The 22075-nt window shown below is 35.1% G+C and overlaps 1 protein-coding gene across 1 annotated transcript in view; it reads left to right on the plus strand.

Annotated features, from left to right (window-relative positions):
• The window catches only part of ZGRF1 (zinc finger GRF-type containing 1), a 64207-nt gene extending 42393 nt beyond the window's left edge, over positions 1–21814 (plus strand). The window contains exons 15-28 of the mRNA XM_057705814.1: positions 357–553; positions 2071–2210; positions 4699–4842; positions 6024–6138; positions 7581–7843; positions 9518–9677; positions 12974–13051; positions 13246–13393; positions 15342–15469; positions 17117–17240; positions 19638–19814; positions 19956–20090; positions 20814–21075; positions 21254–21814. Of these exons, the coding sequence (XP_057561797.1) occupies positions 357–553; positions 2071–2210; positions 4699–4842; positions 6024–6138; positions 7581–7843; positions 9518–9677; positions 12974–13051; positions 13246–13393; positions 15342–15469; positions 17117–17240; positions 19638–19814; positions 19956–20090; positions 20814–21075; positions 21254–21405 (2223 nt within the window). The 3' untranslated portion in view covers positions 21406–21814. The remainder of the gene's footprint in view (positions 1–356; positions 554–2070; positions 2211–4698; positions 4843–6023; positions 6139–7580; positions 7844–9517; positions 9678–12973; positions 13052–13245; positions 13394–15341; positions 15470–17116; positions 17241–19637; positions 19815–19955; positions 20091–20813; positions 21076–21253) is intronic.
• The last annotated feature ends 261 nt before the right edge of the window (positions 21815–22075 follow it).

Consider the following 22075-nt stretch of genomic DNA (forward strand, 5'->3'; position numbering starts at 1 on the left):
GTCTAGAAAGAAATGCACGAGATGTTCCCTGTAGTTGTTTTGGGGCAGCTTTCAGGTTTTCTATAGTGAACATTTTAAGTCAGAAATCAATAAATAGTATTTTTCAAATAAGCTTTTATTCTCAGAACAGTATAATTTTTGATAAAAAGAAAAAAATGGAAAAGCAGGTGGTTTTAAGTTTTAATTTATTGTTTAAATTAATAAAAAGATTAAGTTGTATAGTGGTTAATTTATTGGAGTACATTAATGCCAAGTAGCCTTTATAAAAGTCTTGACAAACATAGTGCAAAAATAGCAAGAAAACAAAACAAAACATTATTTTCCTCACTAAAGTTTTAATATCTTTTCCCCCTTAGGGTCGTCTCTTTTATACCTGTGATGGACCCAAAGCTGACCGATGTAAATTTTTTAAGTGGCTTGAAGAAGTGACCCCAGGATATTTAACACAGGAAAAATCTCTACCTAGCATGGTTTTAAGTGATATAAAGAGTATTGGCTTGTACTTAAGAAGTCAAAAGATACCCCTCTATGAGGAATGCCAGCTTTTCGTGAGGTATGTTTTATGGTGCCAAGTAATTGCCTCTAATTATATCAGAAAATAGTAACCTCACAGAATTATGATCAGTTTTCTAAGATAGGAAAAATATCTAAAAGATAGAGTACCTCAGTTTTTATAACTATAAAATGGGAATAATTCCCTAAAGCTATTTTTGGCCCCCTCTAAATATTGAGCAGTGTCAGCAATATCAGGATCACTGGCGGGAATGCCATTTTTCTAACCATTTTTACATATAATCTTAATCCTAAGGGAAACCCTATCAAACAAATCACGATAATTTTTATCAGCACAGGATACTATGTATTAGTCATTCACAAGCCTGAACTACATAGTTTTTAGGATAATAGAATGCTACTTTTTGGAAACATGTCTTATAAAAGTTGGATTACCCAAAAAGTAAATATAATGAGCATTTGCATGGTAATTTAACAATAACAGCATTTATTGAGAGCTTGTGTAGGCCAGGCACTCTTCTAAGCACTTTGTATGTATTATTTCATTTAATCATCATCATTTATAAGAGATGGTAATATGATAATTTATTATTCCATGTTACAGTTTTAGAAACTGAAGTACCATATCTTGTAGCTACTATTCCTATCTCAATCTCTTTTAAAACTAATGATGTTTCTGTGAGGCTTGCTGTTTCCTTCCTTTGACACAGTGTATTTTTATTGTGTATATATGTATGAAAGTATATAAAATACACACTCCCTGGTTCTTTCCTCTTCATACTGTATTTTAAAGATTTTTAAAAAAAATTTGTACCTTCAAACTTCGTTATAAAGTAATTAAGTCCTGCAGATGTAATGTACAGCATCGTGACTATAGTTAATATTACTTTACGGTATATTTGAAAATCGGTGAGAGAGTGAGAGTTCAGATTACAAGAAAAAATTTTTATTTAAAAAAATTTTGTACATGCAGTGAGTTCTTCAATGCTTTTTTGTTTGTTTATTTTTTTTTATTTTTGGCTCTGTTGGGTCTTTGTTGCTGTGTGTGGGCTTTTCTTATTGCGGAGCACGGGCTCTAGGTGTACGGGCTTCAGTAGCTGCAGCGCATGGGCTCAGTAGTTGTGGCACATGGGTTTAGTTGCTCTGTGGCATGTGGGATCTTCCTGGACCAGGGCTCGAACCCGTGATCCCTACATTGGCAGGCGGATTCTTAAACCACTGAGCCACCAGGGAAGTCCCCTTCAATGCTTTTTTTTTTTTTTTTTTAATTTAATTTAATTTAATTTTATTTTTTTTGGGGGGAATGCTTTTTTAAAAAATTCAGTTCATTTACAAATAAAAACAGTTCACTCACTTTCTTCACAAGAAGAAAACTTTGTAACTGTGTGGTGATGAATGTTAACCAGACTTATGCTGATAATTTCACAAAATATACATATATCAAATCATTATGTTGTACACCTGAAACTAATATAATGTTATATGTCAATTATATCTCAATAAAAAAATTCATACCTTAATATTCAAATTCAGCTTTGTCTTTTACTCATTTTGTAGAAAAGGATTTGATTTTCAAAGAAAACGGTATGGTAAACTAAAGAAGTTTACTACTGTAGATCCTGAGTTTTACAATGAACCTAAGAGCAAACTTTATCTTAAGCTGAGTCGGAAGGAAAGTTCTTCGACTTACAGCAAAGGTCAGTGGATCTAATTATGTTGTGACTCAGTCTAGCCTTGTATCTCAGTTACATACAGTTCTGTAAATTCTTTATATTGAAGAGATTTTTAAGAGTACAGTTTCATAGTACATATTGTGAATTACTGCATAATGAATTAGACCATTTCTAAAAAGCGTATTTTATTTTCCCCCACCCCTGAAGAGCATATTTTAAATTTTAGTTTTTCAAAAAGCTTTATTATAGGCTACCAAAAACTGTTTAATTTTGTTTAAAAAATCACACTAAGCTCTTGGCATCATAAGTATACTGAATGAACTGTACCCTGAACCTAATATCAAAAATAAGCTGAAAATGTAATGAGTTTATTGATACTTCTGTCATTGCTGCACAATATGACAACATTGGACCCCATATTTGGAAATAAAATCCTTAAAAAATTTTTTTCTGAGGACCTTAGGTACACTAAGTTGGGTTAACTATTATCTTTGGTTTCATGACTTACTCTTGTCATTGATCCTCACCTAGCTTGCTTTAGTTATTTCATTAGTTGTTTTAAATGATATAAGAAACTGTGAATCAAGAAAGCAAAGTTAAATCTGCTACCTTATAGCTACCTGCATTTAATACAAAGTAACCCCACTAGCTCATCTAGTTGTCTCTCCTAACCTAAGGCAGTTATCATTTTGATCCCTATGTTCCTGAACATCTTGCTTTCCTTTGTATGTAGGTTTACATAAATGAATTCCTAAAAAGCATATTTTAAGTTCTTTTAAATGTTATTCAAGTGATATAACTCTGTATGTAATCTTTTGGAATGTATCTTTTTCACTTAATAGTATATTGCTGCAATATATACATAGTATTGATGTTGATCCAAAATCTAGTCTAGATTACTTGTTTTGACTGCTGTGTAATATTTCATTTTGTGAATATGCCACAGTTCATTCATTCACTCTTCTATTGATGGTCATTTGGTTTCCAGGTTCTACCATAGTGAACACTGTGCTGTGAATATTCTTGTAGTATCCTATAGATGTGCAGTAGTTTCTTTTGGATATAATCCTAGGGATGAAAATGCTGTTACAGAATATGAAAATGCCTCCACAAACCTTTAGGCTATAGTACCAAACTGATGTCTAAAGTGGTTATGTCGGTTTATACTCCTACTGTCTTGTGGCTCAGCGTACTCAAATGGGTATAAAAAGATCTCATTGCAGCTTTAGTTCTCATTTCTCTGCTTGCCAGTGCTGTTGAACAGCTCTCATGTTTATTAGTTACATATTTCTTCTTCCCCATTTTATTATTGTGTTGTTTATAATCTTATTTATATATAGTTCTTATATATTTTTCATGTTAGTCTTTTGTCGATCATGTATATTGTGACTATCTTGCTCCCCATTTGCATCATCTTTTCACTATTTTTTTTAATTCTTTTTTTTATTATCTTTATTTATTTTTGGCTGCGTTTGGTCTTTGTTGCTGTGCGTGGGCTTTCTCTAGTTGTGGGGAATGGGGCTACTCTTCATTGCAGTGTGTGGGCTTCTCTTTGTGATGGCTTCTCTGGTTGCGGAGCACAGGCTCTAGGCGCACAGGCTTCAGTAGTAGCGGCATGCAGCCTCAGTAGTTGTTCACTGGCTCTAGAGTGCAGGCTCAGTAGTTGTGGCTCTTGGGCTTAGTTGCTCCATGGCATGTGAGATCTTCCTGGATCAGGGCTTGAACCTGTGTCCCCTGCATTGGCAGGAGGATTCTTAACCACAGCGCCACCTAGGAAGTCCCTAAACAAATAATCTTAATGCAAGATTTTTCAGTCTTAATATGCGATTTGCATTGGACTTTCCAAGGTGGGAATGTAGTTTTCTTTAAACAACAGTTTTTTCCTTCATACTCATAATGGGTCAAATAATATGTCATTAAGTTATATAATTATAATAGCAAATCAAATAAGTTTTAGAACAAACGCAGTTGACTCTTTTTAAGTGTAAATTCAACTGATGGTAGAAAAGTGTACAAGGTATTCTTGAAAGCAGCCTACTAGCTATGAGTGATCTATGTACTATGGAGAAGAAAGGAGAATGTTAATTAATCTGGAACATCTGTTAAGTGGAAGTCTGTTAAGAGAACTTGTGTTCTATCCACGGATTGCCAACTTTATTTAAGCATAGAAACCATTCCATGGCGGAGCATCTTTTTAGACTAATATTCTACCTTGGGAAACTCAGATGTAGCTATAAAACTGCTTTATAAGAGAAAGATGAGTTAGATGTCTTTGCTTTATTTACAGTGTTTTTTAAAAAAATAATTATAAAGTAACTTTAAAAACGTAAAACTAATTGAGTTAAAAATATGGAAATGAAATGTTATGTGTTCGGGTCTCTGGGTGGAATCTTGTTGGTGATAATAACTAAGTTTGTTTTTTGAGAAATAGTGTAGGACTAAGCATCAAAGAAATCCAAGGTAGCTTTGGATGGAGCAGTTCTGAGTCCTTTAAAAGTGTTTGTCTTTTCAGATGATCTTTGGGTGGTTTCAAAAACCCTAGACTTTGAATTGGATACTTTTATTGCATGTAGTACTTTCTTTGGCCCATCATCTGTCAATGAGATAGAGCTACTACCTTTGAAAGGTTATTTCCCTTCAAATTGGCCCACTAACAGTAAGTATTACTATGCCCATATTAATTTGTATTAAAAAAGAATGAAAGACATGTGATACACTGTGAGCAAGAAATGCTAACTTTGTGTGGGATTGTTTGATTAAAGCCAACAAAAAAATCCACCTCTACTTCCTATTATTATATACAATGTTCTTGAAAATGTGTATGAAAGTTGAATATCTAAATATTTCTGCAGCTCAAGTCTCAGAGGGCTAACAATATAATAAAGTCTTGACCCCTCACTTAAGTATTTTGTTAAAGTTGAATTTTACATGGTATATACCCAATTTCTAAAAATATAAATATTACACTTATAAATAAGAATTTTCTTAAATAGTTTCTTAACATCAAGTTCTGGTTCTTGATTTATTTAATTCTCTTGGTTTATTCTAGTAGTATACATTTAGTAAACAAATCATTTATTTTTACATTGAGAAGGTCTTACAGATTTTGCAAGAGATTTTGTGAGCAGTTGAGCAGGAGGGTATGATTTTCATTTTGAGGCTATTTTATCATCTGCCTTAAGAAATTCTTAATAAGACAGTAGGCTATGAGCCTTATTTTTCTTTTAATAAAGGAAGCTTTAGTAAGCTGAATCCCTATCCAGTTCTGTAAATCTGTATACTTCTCTATACATTTTGATCTCTGGAATAATTTCTGATGGTCCAATTTGATCCATAACTAATTAAGAAACAGCATTTAATGACCCATTTCAAGTATTTCACAGATATTTTTAACTTGATTTTTTTTCCTTTAGAACTGAATAAACCTAGTCGACCAGCTTGAGTTCAGTAAGAGCCTAATTAAGTGAACATTTGTCATTTTTCTTATGCACATTTTCATATTTGTTGCACTTGTTTCCTCACCAATAACAGCATTCTGATTTTCTTCTTTCCATATATTTCTATAAAATAATTGAGGAAGAAATGCAAGAAAATGTTAAAAAATTCCACAAACACTACTGTACAGTGCAGTGTGGTATGCTGATTAAATTGAACCGGCTGTTAAAGTGTCACCACACCCTAACTCAAAACAGTTGTTCTTGTTCATTAACTGACCTCTGCACATACTTAAGGGTTCATTTTATGTTGTGTGTCCTGAGCTATATGAACATTTAATAGACTTTTTTAATGGTTCATTTCATTTACATTAAATGTTCATTTTCCACATTCTGCCTACAGCAGTGGTCCATGCATTATTGGTTTGTAATGCTAGCACAGAGCTGACCACTTTGAAAAATATTCAGGACTACTTTAATCCAGCTACTCTACCTCTAACACAGCACCTATTAACAATGTAAGTCATTATTTACCTTTGGGTCATTGGTATTAAAAAATAGTGACTAATCGTGAAGGGGAAATGCAATAAAAGTACATTACATAAATTTTTTCCAACAAAGTGTTAATTTTCTTTCAGGGATTATGAGGTTTACTGTTTGTCAGTAAGGGGGAATATACATCATTTCCCAACAATCTACCCATTCATCCATCTGTTTATTTATTTATTGTGGTTTGGGCTAATAAGGGTTACTGCAAATTTTTTTCCTTTGTCAAGAAATAATTTTTTAAGGATCTTTTGAGTGTTTTTATTTATTTATCTGTACTTTTATGCTACAAATTATTTAACATTTAAAACATTTAAAATTATGTAACATTTTATAGCTTGAATCCAGTATGTATAGTGATTCTAATTTTATTCTTGACATAACTATATCTCATTTTTAATTTCTCAAGCACCATACCCCTTTTTTATTATTTTTTATTTATTTTTAAAATAAATTTATTTATTTATTTTATTGGCTGTGTTGGGTCTTCGTTGCTGCACACAGGCTTTCTCTAGTTGCAGTGAGTGGGGGCTACTCTTCGTTGTGGTGCACAGGCTCCTCATTGTGGTGGCCTCTGTTGTGGAGCACAGGCTCTAGGCACGTGGGCTTCAGTAGTTGCAGCACACAGGCTCAATAATTGTGGCTCATGGGCTCTAGAGTGTAGGCTCAATAGTTGTGGCGCACGGTCTTAGTTGCTCCGCAGCATGTGCTATCTTCCTGGGGCAGGGGTCAAACCCGTGTCCCCTGCATTAGCAGGTGGATTCTTACCCACTGCGCCACCTAGGAAGTCCCCCTTTTTTAAAAATTGGGAGCGACATTATATTGAATTCACTAAAATGAAGGAAAAGATCTAGTTTCTAATTTGGAATGTTATGAACTAACTTGAGGTATTTCATTTTTTTCACCATAATGACTTCCTAGGTAAAAAAAATAAATATCTTTATCCATTATGTCATTTATCTACTTTGAAAGGAATTCAGTCTTAATAGAAATAGAAGTAAAACCAGTTTATTGCAGTTTTACCTTAAATGGAGGCTAATAATTATCTAAGTTGTTTTTGTTTAATAGAACATGGACTTTAAGTCAGTATACGACTTATCAGCTGTGTGCTTTGGGGGAAAAAGTGTTAATATTTCTGTGCCTCTATTTGGGATAATTAACTACTTAGTATTGTTGTGAAGATTACATCAAGTAACATGTAAAATGCTTAGCATAATGCCAGCACATAGTAGGTTTTCAACAAATGTTAGTTCTCTTCCACCCTCCTTCAAATTGGGGTATATATTCATTTGTGTTTCCAAAAAAATGTTCTCTGTGATGCATACAAAGTGAAGGCTAAGTTATGACTAGGTCTACTCACCTGTTTCAGAAGCCCCTCATTTAAAAAAAATTTCATTTGCTGCCGTTTTACAAGGTCTTCATCAACTACAGTGAACAACAAGAGAGTCAGTAAGAGAAAATTTATCCCACCAGCCTTCTCGAATATCAAGACAAAATTTGAACTACTCAGTATAGGAGCAACATTGCAGTTAGCTAGTGAGTTAATTCAGGCATACAAGTTAAACAAGGATCAAGCTACAGCTCTAATTCAGACAGCTCAAATGATGGCATCACGCGAAAGTGCTGAAGAAGTAAAGGAACTGGGAACTCATACCCTCCCTATCACAATCATACACGGTAAGAAGCAAGAAAGAAAATGGTTCTAGTAACCCAACCTGCTTGCTTATAATTTCCTAGTCAAACAAGATTCCAGAATAACTCTACGTTTTTCAAATCTGAACCCACTTTGGTAAATTGTTAGATGAGAGCAGAACTGACCACCCTAAAAGGGAGAATAGGCAGCATATCTGATGAATGGGTAGCATTATATTCTCATTATCAAAGTATGCAGATTTGATCTAGATATCTGTGTGCTGCTATGAATTAATTAATTCCTAGTCAGCTCATCATCCTTCATAGTAGCTATTCCAGACCTTCATTCTGCTCATAATCCCATCCTTGCCCCTGCCCCACTCTCTCTCTGAAATTGATCTTGTATCTAAAACAGGAAAGGGAGTTCATGACAGAAACTCATTTCCATGTCCTGCCTTCCTTTTCTGACTTCCCTAAGTAGGGACCTATTCTTATTCTTTTGGTTCTGTCCCAGTGAAGAAGCATTACTTTCTCCTCTTCAGAGCTACAACTTCTAGCTGTTCCCTGTTTAACTCATTTCCTCTCACAGACCTCGTCCCTGAAGCTGATCCTACTTTTTGTCCTATTTTGAGGATCTGCTTCACATCCACTCTGCTGACCAAGCTAGACACTTGGGAGTCATGCTAGATTCTTTTTCTCCCTAGATTGAGTGACTTTCTCTTAATCCTCCTCCATCTCTCTTACTGTTTGTCTCCCCTCATCAGATCAGTCACTGAGATGTCCCTTTTAGTTTGTACCTATTTTTCATATTGAGTCTCTTCTCACCAACTCATTCACACCTCCTCAACCCAAGCCTTCATCATACCTCCATATGGCCTAGTTGGTGAAACTTCTCTGTAAAATGGGGTTTGATAATAGCATCTGTCTGATAGGTTTGGAGGATTAAATGAGTTAACATAGATAAAGGATTTAGAATGGTGCCTGGCACATGGAAGGCGCTTAGTAAAGCTAGCACAGTCTTCCTGGGATGATCATCTCACACAGCTTTCTAATTGATCTACCTTTAGTTTTACCTTTCTTCATATTTTCACTCCAGTAGTTTTCTAAGAAAAAAACCAGTCTGATTAAGTTAGTTCCATTGCTTAAAAGTCTTCATTGATTTCCCCTGGTCTTTAAGATAAAATTCAAACTTTTAGCCACAGCAAGCAGAACTCTTGTGATTTATCCCCTTGCCTGCCTTGTCACACAGCCTCATCTCTGGCCTGTTTGCTACAGGCTGTGCAGAATTACTTATCAGTTATGTGCTTTGTCATGCCTTTGCCTAGAAGGACCCTTTCTTTAACAGTCAGGATATCTTATCCTGGAAGACTTAGTTCTGCTATTCTTTTTATTTTTAGGAAGCATTCCCATCTCCACCAAAGCAAAGAGAGATGTTCTCTCTCTGATACCAGCAATGCTACTTACTATATTGTCTTACCATTGTTCTTTGCTTCTCTATCTTCCTAAGTAGACTATGGTCTCACTAAATATGGAAGTCTTTTGAATATCTATATATTTATCCCTTGTGCTAATTAGGCACATAGTAGGTATGCAATTAATGTTTTTTGAATAAATTACTTAAATGAAGGAGAGAGGGAGATAGATAAATGAAATATTTCTTGTGCTTTTCAGAAATTTGTGATATTGCCTTTATTTTTTTTTCCCCTTCAAAATAATTAGGTGTTTTTGGAGCAGGAAAGAGTTATTTGCTGGCAGTGGTGATTTTGTTTTTTGTGCAGCTATTTGAAAAGAGTGAAGCTCTTACAGTTGGAAATGCAAGACCATGGAAACTTTTGATTTCTTCTTCTACTAATGTAGCTGTTGACCGAGTACTTCTTGGGTAGGTATGACAGGTGTATTTAAGTTCCTAATGTTTTAGGTTATAGTTGAGAGAGTCAGTCCACCATAGGCCCTGAGTGTCCATTCACATTTTTGTTGGGAATGCCAAACATGCAAGGGTTTTATCTCTGATTCAAGAAGCAGCATCCATGAAACAGTAACAGGCTAACTTATTAGTTTGTAGGTAGGATAAAAATCACATACAAAAACTGACAGTTTTGGCAAAAGGATGGGATACTCATGTAAAAAATCTGAGTCCAGGCAAGAACGTGTATTGTTGGGGAAGGCAATCTACCATGCAAGGCCTTGACCACTCTTACTCAACACATTTCTTAGGGATGTGTTTGCAGTAAGCAGCCTTAACTGATGAGGTAATGTCTCCCTCCAGGATAAAGAGCAGGGTTGCTTACTGCTTGTTATAAAAATAGTGGATTCCCAAGCTCGGTGTTCCTTTCCTACAGCTCAGTCTACTGCAGTGCAGGCACCCATCTAGATTCTCTGTGTGTCCTCACAGGACTTGGGGACCAGGGTGAACCGCTGTAGACATGTTGGTGCTTATGCTGCTTCCTGTGCCCTGAGTAAAAGTCCTTTGTCTCTGACCCTGGAGCTTTGGGTGGTAACCTTGGACGTAGGCTAAAATTGCAGGACCAAGTTATGGGTTATTCTCTTGTCCACCTGCCTGTATGAACAAATAATAATAAAATAGCTGAACAGTTTAATTAAATTATGTTTTTGGTTTCAATAAGAGGGCTCTACCTTTGTTTTACTTTTATCCCATCCTTGTACCAGAATTGTCAGGTTTTGTATTTGATTTTATCCTACTTACAAACTAATAAGTTAGCTGTTACTGTTTCATGGAAGGCAATAGTGCAATCTGTTCTACATGTGTATAATTTTTGTGTAAGATTTTATTAAAAATGCAAAGAAAGTATTACATAATGTTTTACCAGTATTCCAATGTTTAATGATCTGGGTTTCAACATAAATGAAAAAGCTCGATGAGGAGAAGTAATCCATTATTTGTAAGTGTAGACTTTTTAAAAATTAACTTATAATTATATAAGTTAATGCTTATGGTAGAAAATATCCAGACAGTACAGATATTTTATTATATTTCTTTACAGACTTTTTTTTTTTTTTTTTAATTTCTTGGCCATGCCACGCAGCATGTGGGATTGTTCCCCAACCAGGGATTGAACCTGTGCCCTCTGCAGTGGAGGCGCAGAGTCTTAACCACTGGACGGCCAGGGAGGTCCCTTTACAGACTTTTAACACATATACACACTCATTTTGTTTTCCAAACTTAGTATTCAACAGTATATATTGTTTGATGTCCTGCTTTTTTTAACTCAAAGATTATTTCTCTATGGTATTAAATCTTAGAAACTAAAATTTTTCATAGCTCTATTACATGCAATGATTTGCATATACTATAAGCAATTTATTTAAAAAAAAAATTTTTTTTTTAATTTTTTGACCACACCATGTGGCATGCAGGATCTTAGTTCCCCAACCAGGGATTGAACCCACACCCGCTCCAGTGGAAGTGCAGCCTTAACCTACTGTAAGCAATTTTTCATCAGTAAGTTCTTTCCAAATTTTCACCATTATAAATAATATTGTAACCAAGATCCTTAAACATAAATCTTTGTCTCCATTTCTGATTCTTTTCTGAGGAAAAAGTCCTAGGCCTAGAATAAAAGATATGAACATTTTTAAGCTTCTTAATATACTTAACATACTTATGAACATTTTTAAGCTTCTTAATATACTTTGTAAGATTGCCCCCCAGGAAAGTTCTACCTGTGTGTACTCTTCAAAGTAACCTGAAATAGTATCTGAGGACATTTTTTGATTCAAAATAATGAGGAGTTACCTGGGGACTAAACAGGAAAGAATTTTAGATTGCTTAGGCCGACATTACAATTTAACTGTAGACTATTAGAAAAGAAAAATCAAGAAGCTAGAAGAGGGCAGGTAAGTACTGACTACTGAAAAGTAACAGAAAACACGTAGAAGAGAGTCCTCAACGCTTAAGGCTCTGATGAGGACCTGAGGAATGTGAATCTGCAGGAAGGATCTACACCTCAATTGCGTGCGAGCTGGACCCATACATTTCTTCACACTGAACTGATAATTAGCTGTGCACTTGGATAATGCATTTCAATTGCAATGGACAAAAGAGGACAGAGTTTCTTAAGAAGAAATAAAACCTTTTTTTGCCCTGTGGTATGATGAGGATACTATTTTATTATCATAGAATTAACACAATCTTACATTTAAAAAAACTGTACACTAGTTTTTCAGACTGAAAAATAGCTGACTATTTTCCAAGATGAAAACTAGGAAAAATGCAAGAACTGAAGTCTGTTCATGTATTGACATTAAATAAATTGCTTCAAAATTATTTAGGAACATTGTGTTTGGAAAGCTGTAGTTGCTTTAGTTTTCCAGCTCTTTATTTCCCATTTGAGGTGCTGGATGTTTTAGAAGTCTGGATGTTCACTGACTTCCTACTCTGTTCCTAGCACGAAGCTAGAGCTATAGGGTACATAAGAGGGAAGGGTAGGTGAGGGCTGCCTCTTCACAAAGCCCTCACTGGGGGTAATGTATGCAGAAGGACACTTACTGAGAGCCTTTGGAGGCAGACAGACTTGCCTAGGTTTGAATTATGCTTGACTCCACTTATTAGCTCTGTGGCCTCAGCAAAATACCTGACTTCTGAGTTTCAGTTCCTCATCTCTAAGATGAGATGTGCAGAGCTTGTGATGAGTATTAAACAAGATAAGTTATGTTAAAAGGCTAACACTCTTCCTACTAAACCTTGATATATAAGCTAAATATATGATAGCTGTTGCTTTCCATATTATTATGTTTTTAGAGGCAATTTTGTTTTTGTTTTTGGCTGTGCCGCGTGGCTTGCAGGCTCTTAGTTCCCTGACCAGGGATTGAACCTGGGCCACAGCAGTGAAAATGCTGAGTTCTAATCACGGGACCATTAGGGAATTCCCAGGGCAATTTTATTTGTGATAAATTCTAACATCAGTATTTTATGAACATTTCATGAGCTCTCAACCTAAGATAATACATATTTTTAAAATTGTCTGAAACACATTTTATAAAAAAGCCTTTCAGTTACATTGCATTTACTTTGAGTTTAGGCATTTTACATTGAACTACATAACTATAAAATAAACTGTTATGCAAAGTTAATTTTAATATTGTAAATATTATATGAAACTTTTAGATTCTATTTTCTAAATAATCAGAATCCATTTTACCCTGTTTCCTTTAAAGGCTTCTTGGTCTTGGATTTGATAAGTTTGTCAGAGTTGGGAGTGTCAGGAAGATTGCCAAGCCAGTTTTACCTTACAGGTAAGAATGCTAAATTCCAAAAGCCACAGAATGTTCACAGAAGTATAGTTTTATATAACTCTTACCTTAAATTTGGTTTTTGAAGAAGACTAGAGAAAGCCATATCTTTTTCTTAGGAAACCTGTATTTTACTTCTTTGTGATGCTATGAAAATGGAATAAAAGGGTATTCTTTTACATAATTCTTTTTTTAAGTTTGCATGCTGGCTCAGAAAATGAAAATGAACAATTAAAAGAACTCCATGCACTCATGAAGGAAGACCTGACTCCTATGGAAAGAGTCTGTGTGAGGAAAAGTATTGAGCATCATAAACTGGGGACCAATAAAACCCTGTTGAAGCAGGTGAGGGGAAACGGCTTCACTGTTTATTTAATTTATATATATGATTCAGATCCCTTTTATTCCTGTTGATAGGAATATTATTCCTATTTATTTCCCTTAAGTAAAACAAACAATTGTGATAGCTTGGATTCAACTAAAGTATGCCTGTGTATCCAGTGCATGTTTTATTTTATTGCAAAGCAATCTTCAAATTTGTGAACACATTCAACTCTCCATGACAGAGTCATCTTTTCTCTTTCTCCCTATATGTATATCTTTTTATAGGCTTAAGAGGAAAGTGAAGAGGTGGGAGTAGATTCCTGGCAAGTTAAATGAAACTTGGCTTTTCTCTAGGAAAAGCAGAGGAAGAGAAAGTCTGACACTGGGCAAAATATCCAAGTGAATTTTTATCTTCGATGCTTTCCTAGAACACCAAGCTTTTCAGGATCTGTCTGAAATATATCCCAAGAACCTAGGAGGCTCAGATACTTGATCCCAGGTATTGGGAGCCAACACTGGACACACAGGGTCCTCGGCTGCAACAAGTAGCATCGTCTCCTTTATCAAGTTCTGATCCCAGCCAGCCTGGGTGTCAGCTGGGAGGAGAGAAAGAGGTCATTTAGTAGCTTTCTCCTATGAAAGGAGACCATGGGGGAAAGAAAAGGGAGCAGAGGAAAAGAGGATTGTTGGCTTGTTGGTCAATGTGGACATGGGTCACTTTCTGCAAGAGATTTGGGACAATCAACCTGCTTGGAACCCTGTTTTGGTCAGCTATTGCTGAAATAATGTTGCTTAACAAACAAAATCTCAATAATTTAAGACAACAGGTGTCACGACTCTACAGGTCAATTGGTGTGGGTCAAGTCTTGTTCTTTTCTTTTTTGTTGTTGTTTAAAATTAATTTATTTATTGGCTGCTTTGGCTCTTCATTGCTGCGTTTGGGCTCTCCACTTCGTTGCGGTGCACAGGCTTCTTACTGCAGTCGCCTCTCTTGTTGTGGAGCACGGGCTCTAGGCACACGGGCTTCAGTAGTTGTGGCATGCAGCCTCAGTAGTTGTGGCTCGCAGGCTCCAGAGCACAGGCTCAGCAGTTGTGGCGCACGGGCTTATTAGTTGCTCCACGGCATGTGGGATCCTCCCAGACTAGGGATCGAATCCTTGTCCCCTGCATTGTTAGGCAGATTCCCAACCACTGTGCCACCAGAGAAGCCCAAGCCTCTCATGCTGAGAGCAGAGGGCACAACAGCCCTCTCCTGACAGAAGGCAGAGGGCAGGTTAGAACATAAAAATACATGTAAAGCTTCTGTTCATAGCATGTCTGCTAACATTCCATTGCTGTAACAGGTCATATAGCCAAGCCCAACATCAGTGGGGCAGGGAAATATACTGCACCTACTTCTTTGGTGGGAGGCACTGCAGTAAAACCACAAAAGGTGTGGATATACTCTCACGGGGAAGGAGGGAAAATTGGAAATAATTATCAATCTACAACAAGTTTTGGTACTAGAAGTCCTCAGAAAGCTTCATACTAGCTTTTTATTTGAATTGTGGACTTAACTTTCCTCTCTTCTCCCCAACCAAATCCAATTGAACATAACTATGTTCAATTAATGCAAATTAGTTATTTATGTAAACTACTTACCATTTTACATCCTTATCCAACATACTGATATGTAATAATTGTTAATGGTTTCTTTGATACTTTTCTAAGTGAAAGCCTAGTTACTATAGTATAGTAGATTATAGGAACTCATTGGTATCACCTGTTCATAAATAAAACTCAGAGGAATTTCCCATTTCTTATGTGGAAATAATGAAAATGTAGAGGTAAAGTGGCCTATGATTTCTGATTGCCAGTGATTAAATTAGGACTAGCTCATTTCTGATTTTAGCCTACAAATTCTTCAGTAAATATATTCTCTTAATTTGTTTCATAGTTGTTAATTAGTAACATTCTTATTGTAATAAAGGTTCGAGTAGTTGGAGTTACCTGTGCAGCCTGCCCATTTCCATGCATGAATGATCTTAAATTTCCTGTGGTTGTCCTCGATGAGTGTAGTCAAATAACAGAACCCGCGTCTCTCCTTCCCATTGCAAGGTAACCTAAAAATTTCTTTTCCAAAGACACTCATGTTATAATTATTTCCTCAACTCAAACTCTTACCAAACTTTTGTGAAAATTCCTAGCAATGCAAGTACTAAACTGATTTTTTTAAAGAATTCAGAGGGAAATTTGGGGGGAGGGGGTTAATGTATCAAAATTTTGTTAGATCACAGTTTAAACAATTGGATCACATAATTCTTAAAGCCTTGAAAGCTCCAGTGCTAGGATTCTACTAGAACGTTGCAGATTTCTCAACCAGATTAAAGGTGCCTCTTTAGTCATAGTTTAAGAACCTAACTCTACAGAAGAATGGTCTTTAGTTCCTTACCTTGATATAATTCCAGTGTTTAGGTTCTGAAAATATTTTTTAGATTATGAAAGTACTCGTAGGTAAAGTATAAAAAGAAAAATAAGTTGAAAATGAAAATTTGTCTACTAAAATGTAGAAAACTGTGAAATCTTCTAAGCTGTCTCAGCTAATCGAAACACTGTGCTTTTAAAGGATCTCTTATTGAGGAATCCTGTGGAAGGAGTACTAGACCAGACTCAGTAGGCTTGAGCCCTGGGCCTTGTTCTGTCCCCCTTGTTGTTTTATTTTGTCTTTTACTTCTTTATAGTAAATATTTAATCTTCATTTCCAGTTTATAAGTGTTGAAAATGCACAAGAAAGATTTTACTTCACAAGCACTTTTATGTTAATATATTTTGATTCAATATATATGGCAAAAAATCTCCACACGTCACAACCAAATCTATGTTTTTTTCCCTTAAAAAATGAAACATTAACAACCACTGTAAAATGAAGCACACAATCATTTTGGTAAATTTACAAATCTTTTTTCCCAGATGTAAAGGATGAGGGAGTAGGGCATCAACAGTCATGATCTGCCCGGGACTTGGGGGGGTTCCTGCATCATGTGGCTTTCAGTGCTTAGGCTGGGACAGTCCTGGGCAAACCAGAATGAGTTGGTCACCCTCCTCAGGAGCCAGGGATGCAGAAAGTAGGGCCCTGCGTGGGAGGGTGGAGGAGAAATACTTGTGGAGCACCTACTGTATACTAAACACATTACATACTTTATTAAATCCTTACAACAGCCATGCAAGGTATTATTATATCAAGGTTACTGATAAGAATACCGAAGTTGTACAGAATAACTTGCTGTGTCCATACAATATAATAGAGCTAAAATTTGGATATAGGTTTTTCTGCAAAACTTGGACTTTTCACCACTACATCCTCCTCCAATTTAGAAAGACGTTGAAACCCTGAGAGCCTAGCTTGCTTCATCTCTAAAACAAGAGTTTAAGCCAGATGACCTCTAAGAAAGTTTCTAAGTTTATAGATTCTAAAAATTATTGTTTCTCAAAGTGTGTTCTGTGAAATATTAATTCCTTGCAGAGGCAGGGGGCACTTACTAGGTTTTATGCGGAAAAAAGTAAAGTTACGTAAAAGATTCTTTACTACATAACTTTTTAAAGCCTTTTAATACACTTAATAGTACTATTAAGCCTTGTTAGTTCTGAGAATGCGTCATGGTATTCAAATTCTTTGAAATACATTTTCAAAAACAGTGCAATAAACATGATGTTAATGCATGTTTTTCTCATTGCTTAGATTAATTTTTAGAATTCTGTTTTTAGGTTTGAGTGTGAAAAGCTGATTCTTGTTGGAGATCCCAAACAGCTTCCTCCTACTATTCAGGGTTCTGATGCAGCTCATGAAAATGGATTGGAACAAACTCTTTTTGATCGACTTTGCTTAATGGTACTACTGCTAAATTCGTACAGAATTATCATTTATTGATTATACACTGTGTAGGTTGATAGAAAGTGAAAATATTAGAGGACCAAGTCCTTGCTCTAAAATTATTTTACCTGGAGTTGTTTAGAAAGTACTCATCTTAAAGATAAGTAGAACCCTAATAATTTAAGATGAATCTTTTTCCCTGTGTACTTTAGTAGTGGGTAGTAAGTATATTGATTTTGCTATAAAATAAAAAAAATCTATAATGTTTCAGTTATCCATGTTCCCTCTTGTAGAGCTGTTGTAGAGCTCTACTTCACATTGTTATAAAAAATGTAAGTTATTAGTGTACTCTTGAAGTGACATTCATATAACATAAAATTAACCATTTTATAATTATTGTCACTTGGAGGCTCATTCTTCCATTTTTTTTTCACTGGGATGAATGCAGATTGGGGAGCTTGGGTTTATATATTTTGGGAGTTCATTTTCAATGATGCAAAAATTAAAATTCAAAAGTGAATACTTAAATGTGGAAAGCAATCATAACCAACAATAAAATTTAAAAATCTGTCAAATCATCCCCTCCAAACTTAACCATTTAAAATGAGTAATTCAGTGGTATTTAGTATATCCACAGTGCTGTGCAACCACTACCTCTGTCTAGTTCCAAAATAAAGTGTACCCATTTAGCAGTTACTCTCCATTCCCTCCTCCCTCCAGCCCCTGGCAAACACCAGTCTGCTTTCAGTCTGTATGGATTTATCTTTTCTGTATTTCATACCCTATAGTCTTACAACTGTCACCTCATACAGCTTGGACTCATACAATATGTGACCTTTCATGTCCAGCTTCTTTCACTTAGCACGACATTTTTGAGGTTTATCCTCACTGGCGGCATGTAACAGTACTTTTTACTTTTTTTTTTAAGTACATTTACGATGTAGTACAACCATTACCCTATCCTTTTCCAGAACTTTTTCATCATCCCAACAGAAACCCTGTACCTATTAAACGGTAATTCCTCATCCCTCCCTCCCTCCCCTGGTGACCACTAATCTACTTTTTGTTTCTGTTTGCTTCATATACGTAGAATCATACAGTATTTTCCCTTTTGTGTCTGGCTTATTTACTTCGCATAATGTTTTCAAAGTTTGTCGATGTTTTAGTATGTGTCAGAATTTTATTCCTTGTTAACGCTAAATAATATTCCATTGTATGTGTTCACCACATTTTATTTATCCCCTCATCTGTTGATAGACATTGGGTTTTTTTTCCCACTCTTCAGCTATTGTAAATAATGCTGTTATGAAAACTGGTATCAATTATCTGTTCAGCTCTCTGCTTTCAGTTTTTTTGAGTATACACCCAGAAGTGCAACTGCTGGGTCTGATGGTAATTCTGTGTTTAACTTTTGAGAAACTGCCAAAATCTTTTCCATAGCAGTTGCCCATTTTACATTCCTAACAGCAATGTACAGGGTTCTGAATTTCTCCATGTCTTCACCAACACTTGTTATTTTTCATTTTTTAAAAGAATAGCTATCTTAATGCGTGTAAAGTGGTATCTCATTGTGGTTTCCCTAATGTCTAATGATGTTGAGCATCTTTTCATGCCCTTATCTTTGGAAAAATGCCTGTTTGAGCCCTTTGCCTATTTTTGAATTGGGTTGTTTGTTGTGTTGTTGAGTAGTAGGAGTTCTTTATGTATTTTGGATATTAATCCCTTATCAGATACATGATTTGCAAATATTTTCTTCCATTTGATGGGTTATCTTTTCACAAATTTATTCCCTAAAACATTACTGGGGATTGATTTCTTTTCCTCACACATTTTTCCCTCATAGAAGATCCTTTGTCCATGCGATCACTAATCCTACATTTTATTATACATTATTAGAGTACCTTGTAATTATTCAAAGTGTTCAAATAATATTAGAGAATATTTTGCAAATAAAGAACACACTCAAGGAGAGCCCTAAAGTAGATGGGAGTTGGCTTATGATGTATTAAGGAAATCAGAAACTTCTTTGAAGATTCAGAATGAAAAATGGCTTGTACCCAAGGAGGATAGTTAATGAGTTATCAACAATAGTTTCTAATTTTTATTAAAGGTTTTTCAACTTAGTGTTAGGCCAATTCCATATAAGTTATAAAAGCATAATGTTAGGTACCATACTTATTAGATAGTCTAAGATTTGTTTATTTTTTATAATTTTCTAGTATAAAAAGTTTACCATGAAAATATTTTTAGTATATTTTTAAAAATTCTTTTTATTCTCCATTTTATCATGGTTGTAATTCATTTACTAAGAGCACAATATGGCAGTATTTTTAAACTTTATTATTATGGATTTTTTTCCACTAAGGAAAAAAATGCTGTTTTAATTCCTTATTTTTCTGCACTTAAATTTCTTAGGGTCACAAGCCAGTTCTATTGAGAACCCAGTACCGTTGTCACCCTACAATCAGTGCTATTGCTAATGATCTGTTTTATGAAGGAAACCTCATGAATGGCGTTTCAGAAACAGAGAGGAGCCCTTTACTGGAATGGCTCCCAACCCTGTGTTTCTATAACGTTAAAGGACTGGAACAGGTAAATGACATTAGTGTTGATGACATTAGTCAACACGGTTTAGTTTCCTGTCTTAATTTTATTGTTGTTGTTTGCATGATTTTCTTGGTCTTGCCATAGTGTTTCTGGGAAATACAATTTAGGTTCTGTTTCTTATTCCAGATTGAAAGAGGTAACAGCTTTCATAATGCGGCAGAAGCTGCTTTTACACTCAAGCTGATCCAGTCACTGATTGCAAGTGGAATAGCGGGCTCTATGATTGGGGTAATAACATTATACAAATCCCAGATGTATAAGGTTTGTATTACATATTATGATATTTATCATTATTAAATGTTATAATTTCATATTATAATATTTTATATTACATTTGTAGTAGTTTGTTTTGTGCTGGTTTGGTGCTAGAAAAACTTTTGAGACTGTAGTTAATGTATTAAAAAAGCAGCATTCAGATTTTTGTCTAGTCTGGTTTTTTTTCCGTATAATTAAATGTAAACCTAACAAGGTTTAATTAAATTCAGTTTACAGCTGTTGGGGCAAAAATGCAAATAAACAAATTAGAGGGAAAGAAATATGATGTATGCTTTGTGTTTTGGGGCAGATGGGATTGAATCTGTTTTCCAAAATGTTCTTTCATTATTATTACATTTTATCAGTAAATCAAAGATAGATACCAGATATTAATCTACACACATGCCAGTTACTTCTAACTAGTTTTTATTTATATTTATTTTTAGTATTTTTCATCTGTTTCATTAATAGTTTATCAACTCTAAATTAGCATATCCAAATGAGTTTCCCAGCAAAAGATAAATCATCACTTTGATTTTGTTTCACGACTTACATTTTCATCTACTTATTTATCTATCATTTCAGAAACTAGCCAAATCTCTGTAATAAAAAAGAAAATGAAAAGTACCCACTATTAGTTAAGTGATAACAACTGCTGTGGGTAGGTTGCAAGGCACAGGTTCTTCATGATGTCTGCACTACATAAGCCTTGTCCTCTCTTCTCCACAGCTCTGTCATTTACTCAGTGCCGTGGACTTTGACCATCCTAATATGAACGCTGTGCAGGTGTCCACAGTGGATGCTTTTCAGGGAGCTGAAAAAGAGATCATTATTCTGTCGTGTGTAAGGACCAGACAAGTAGGATTTATTGATTCAGAAAAAAGAATGAATGTTGCATTGACCAGAGGAAGGAGGCATCTGTTGATCGTAGGAAATTTAGCCTGTCTGAGGAAAAATCGACTATGGGGGCGTGTGATCCAACACTGTGAAGGTAAAATAAAAATGTATTTAATTCAAGCATTTTGAATTAAAACTGACTTTTGGGTTAGTGCTCGGGGTGGTTCAGGTAGGAAGAGCTCTGAATTTGCCACTGTGGGAGATAAGTGAAATGATAATGTGGAGACCACTGTAAAACTTACTTGTCTCATGTTTTGTATCTTCTTCTTAAGGGAGGGAAGATGGATTGCAACACGCAAGCCAGTATGAACCACAGCTGAACCATCTCCTTAAAGATTATTTTGAAAAACAAGCAGAAGAAAAAGAGAAGAGTGAAAAAGATAAATCTAAAGATAAATCTCATTCACAAAAAGACATGGTATAGACAGCATTTATATAAATTCAAATTCATTTTACACTATACATTTGTATATTTTTATTACCCCCAAACCTTGTTTTTGGGAAAAAAAAAAAAGATATTTAAATAAAAGTAAATAAACATAAAAATCTGCTCTTCAGAAAAAGTGTAATTACTTATATTAAGATAGGCAGATGTTGAAAGTGATATAAAATCTCACTAATAAAAATAGATTTTTTCTAAAAATTATGGCTTCTGTTTGCTAAAGAAATGAATTTTACAAGGAGCAGGAAAAAGCCTTTATGGGGAATACCAATATTATTTCAAAAATAAGTGAATATCTCAAAAGCTCATCTGTTAAAACATATCTACAGTTATACCAACACACTCCTTTCTGAACCACAGCTCTATCTGAATCTTTTAAAAATAAATATAATGCCTGGTCATTTTATAAGTAAAAATGTATTCACAATAAAACTTTTTTAAAAAATAAATTTATTTATTTATTTATTTATTTATTTATTTATTGGCTGTGTTGGGTCTTCGTTGCTGCACACAGGCTTTCTTTAGTTGCAGAGAGCGGGGGCTGCTCTTCATTGTGGTGTGTGGGCTCCTCACTGCAGTAGCTTCTCTTGTTGCGGAGCACAGGCTCTAGGTGCTGGGGCTTCAGTCATTGTGGCATGTGGGCTCAACAGTT

This window comes from Hippopotamus amphibius, chromosome 13 (genome assembly GCF_030028045.1).
Source record: "Hippopotamus amphibius kiboko isolate mHipAmp2 chromosome 13, mHipAmp2.hap2, whole genome shotgun sequence".
NCBI classification, from domain to species: Eukaryota; Metazoa; Chordata; class Mammalia; order Artiodactyla; family Hippopotamidae; genus Hippopotamus; species Hippopotamus amphibius.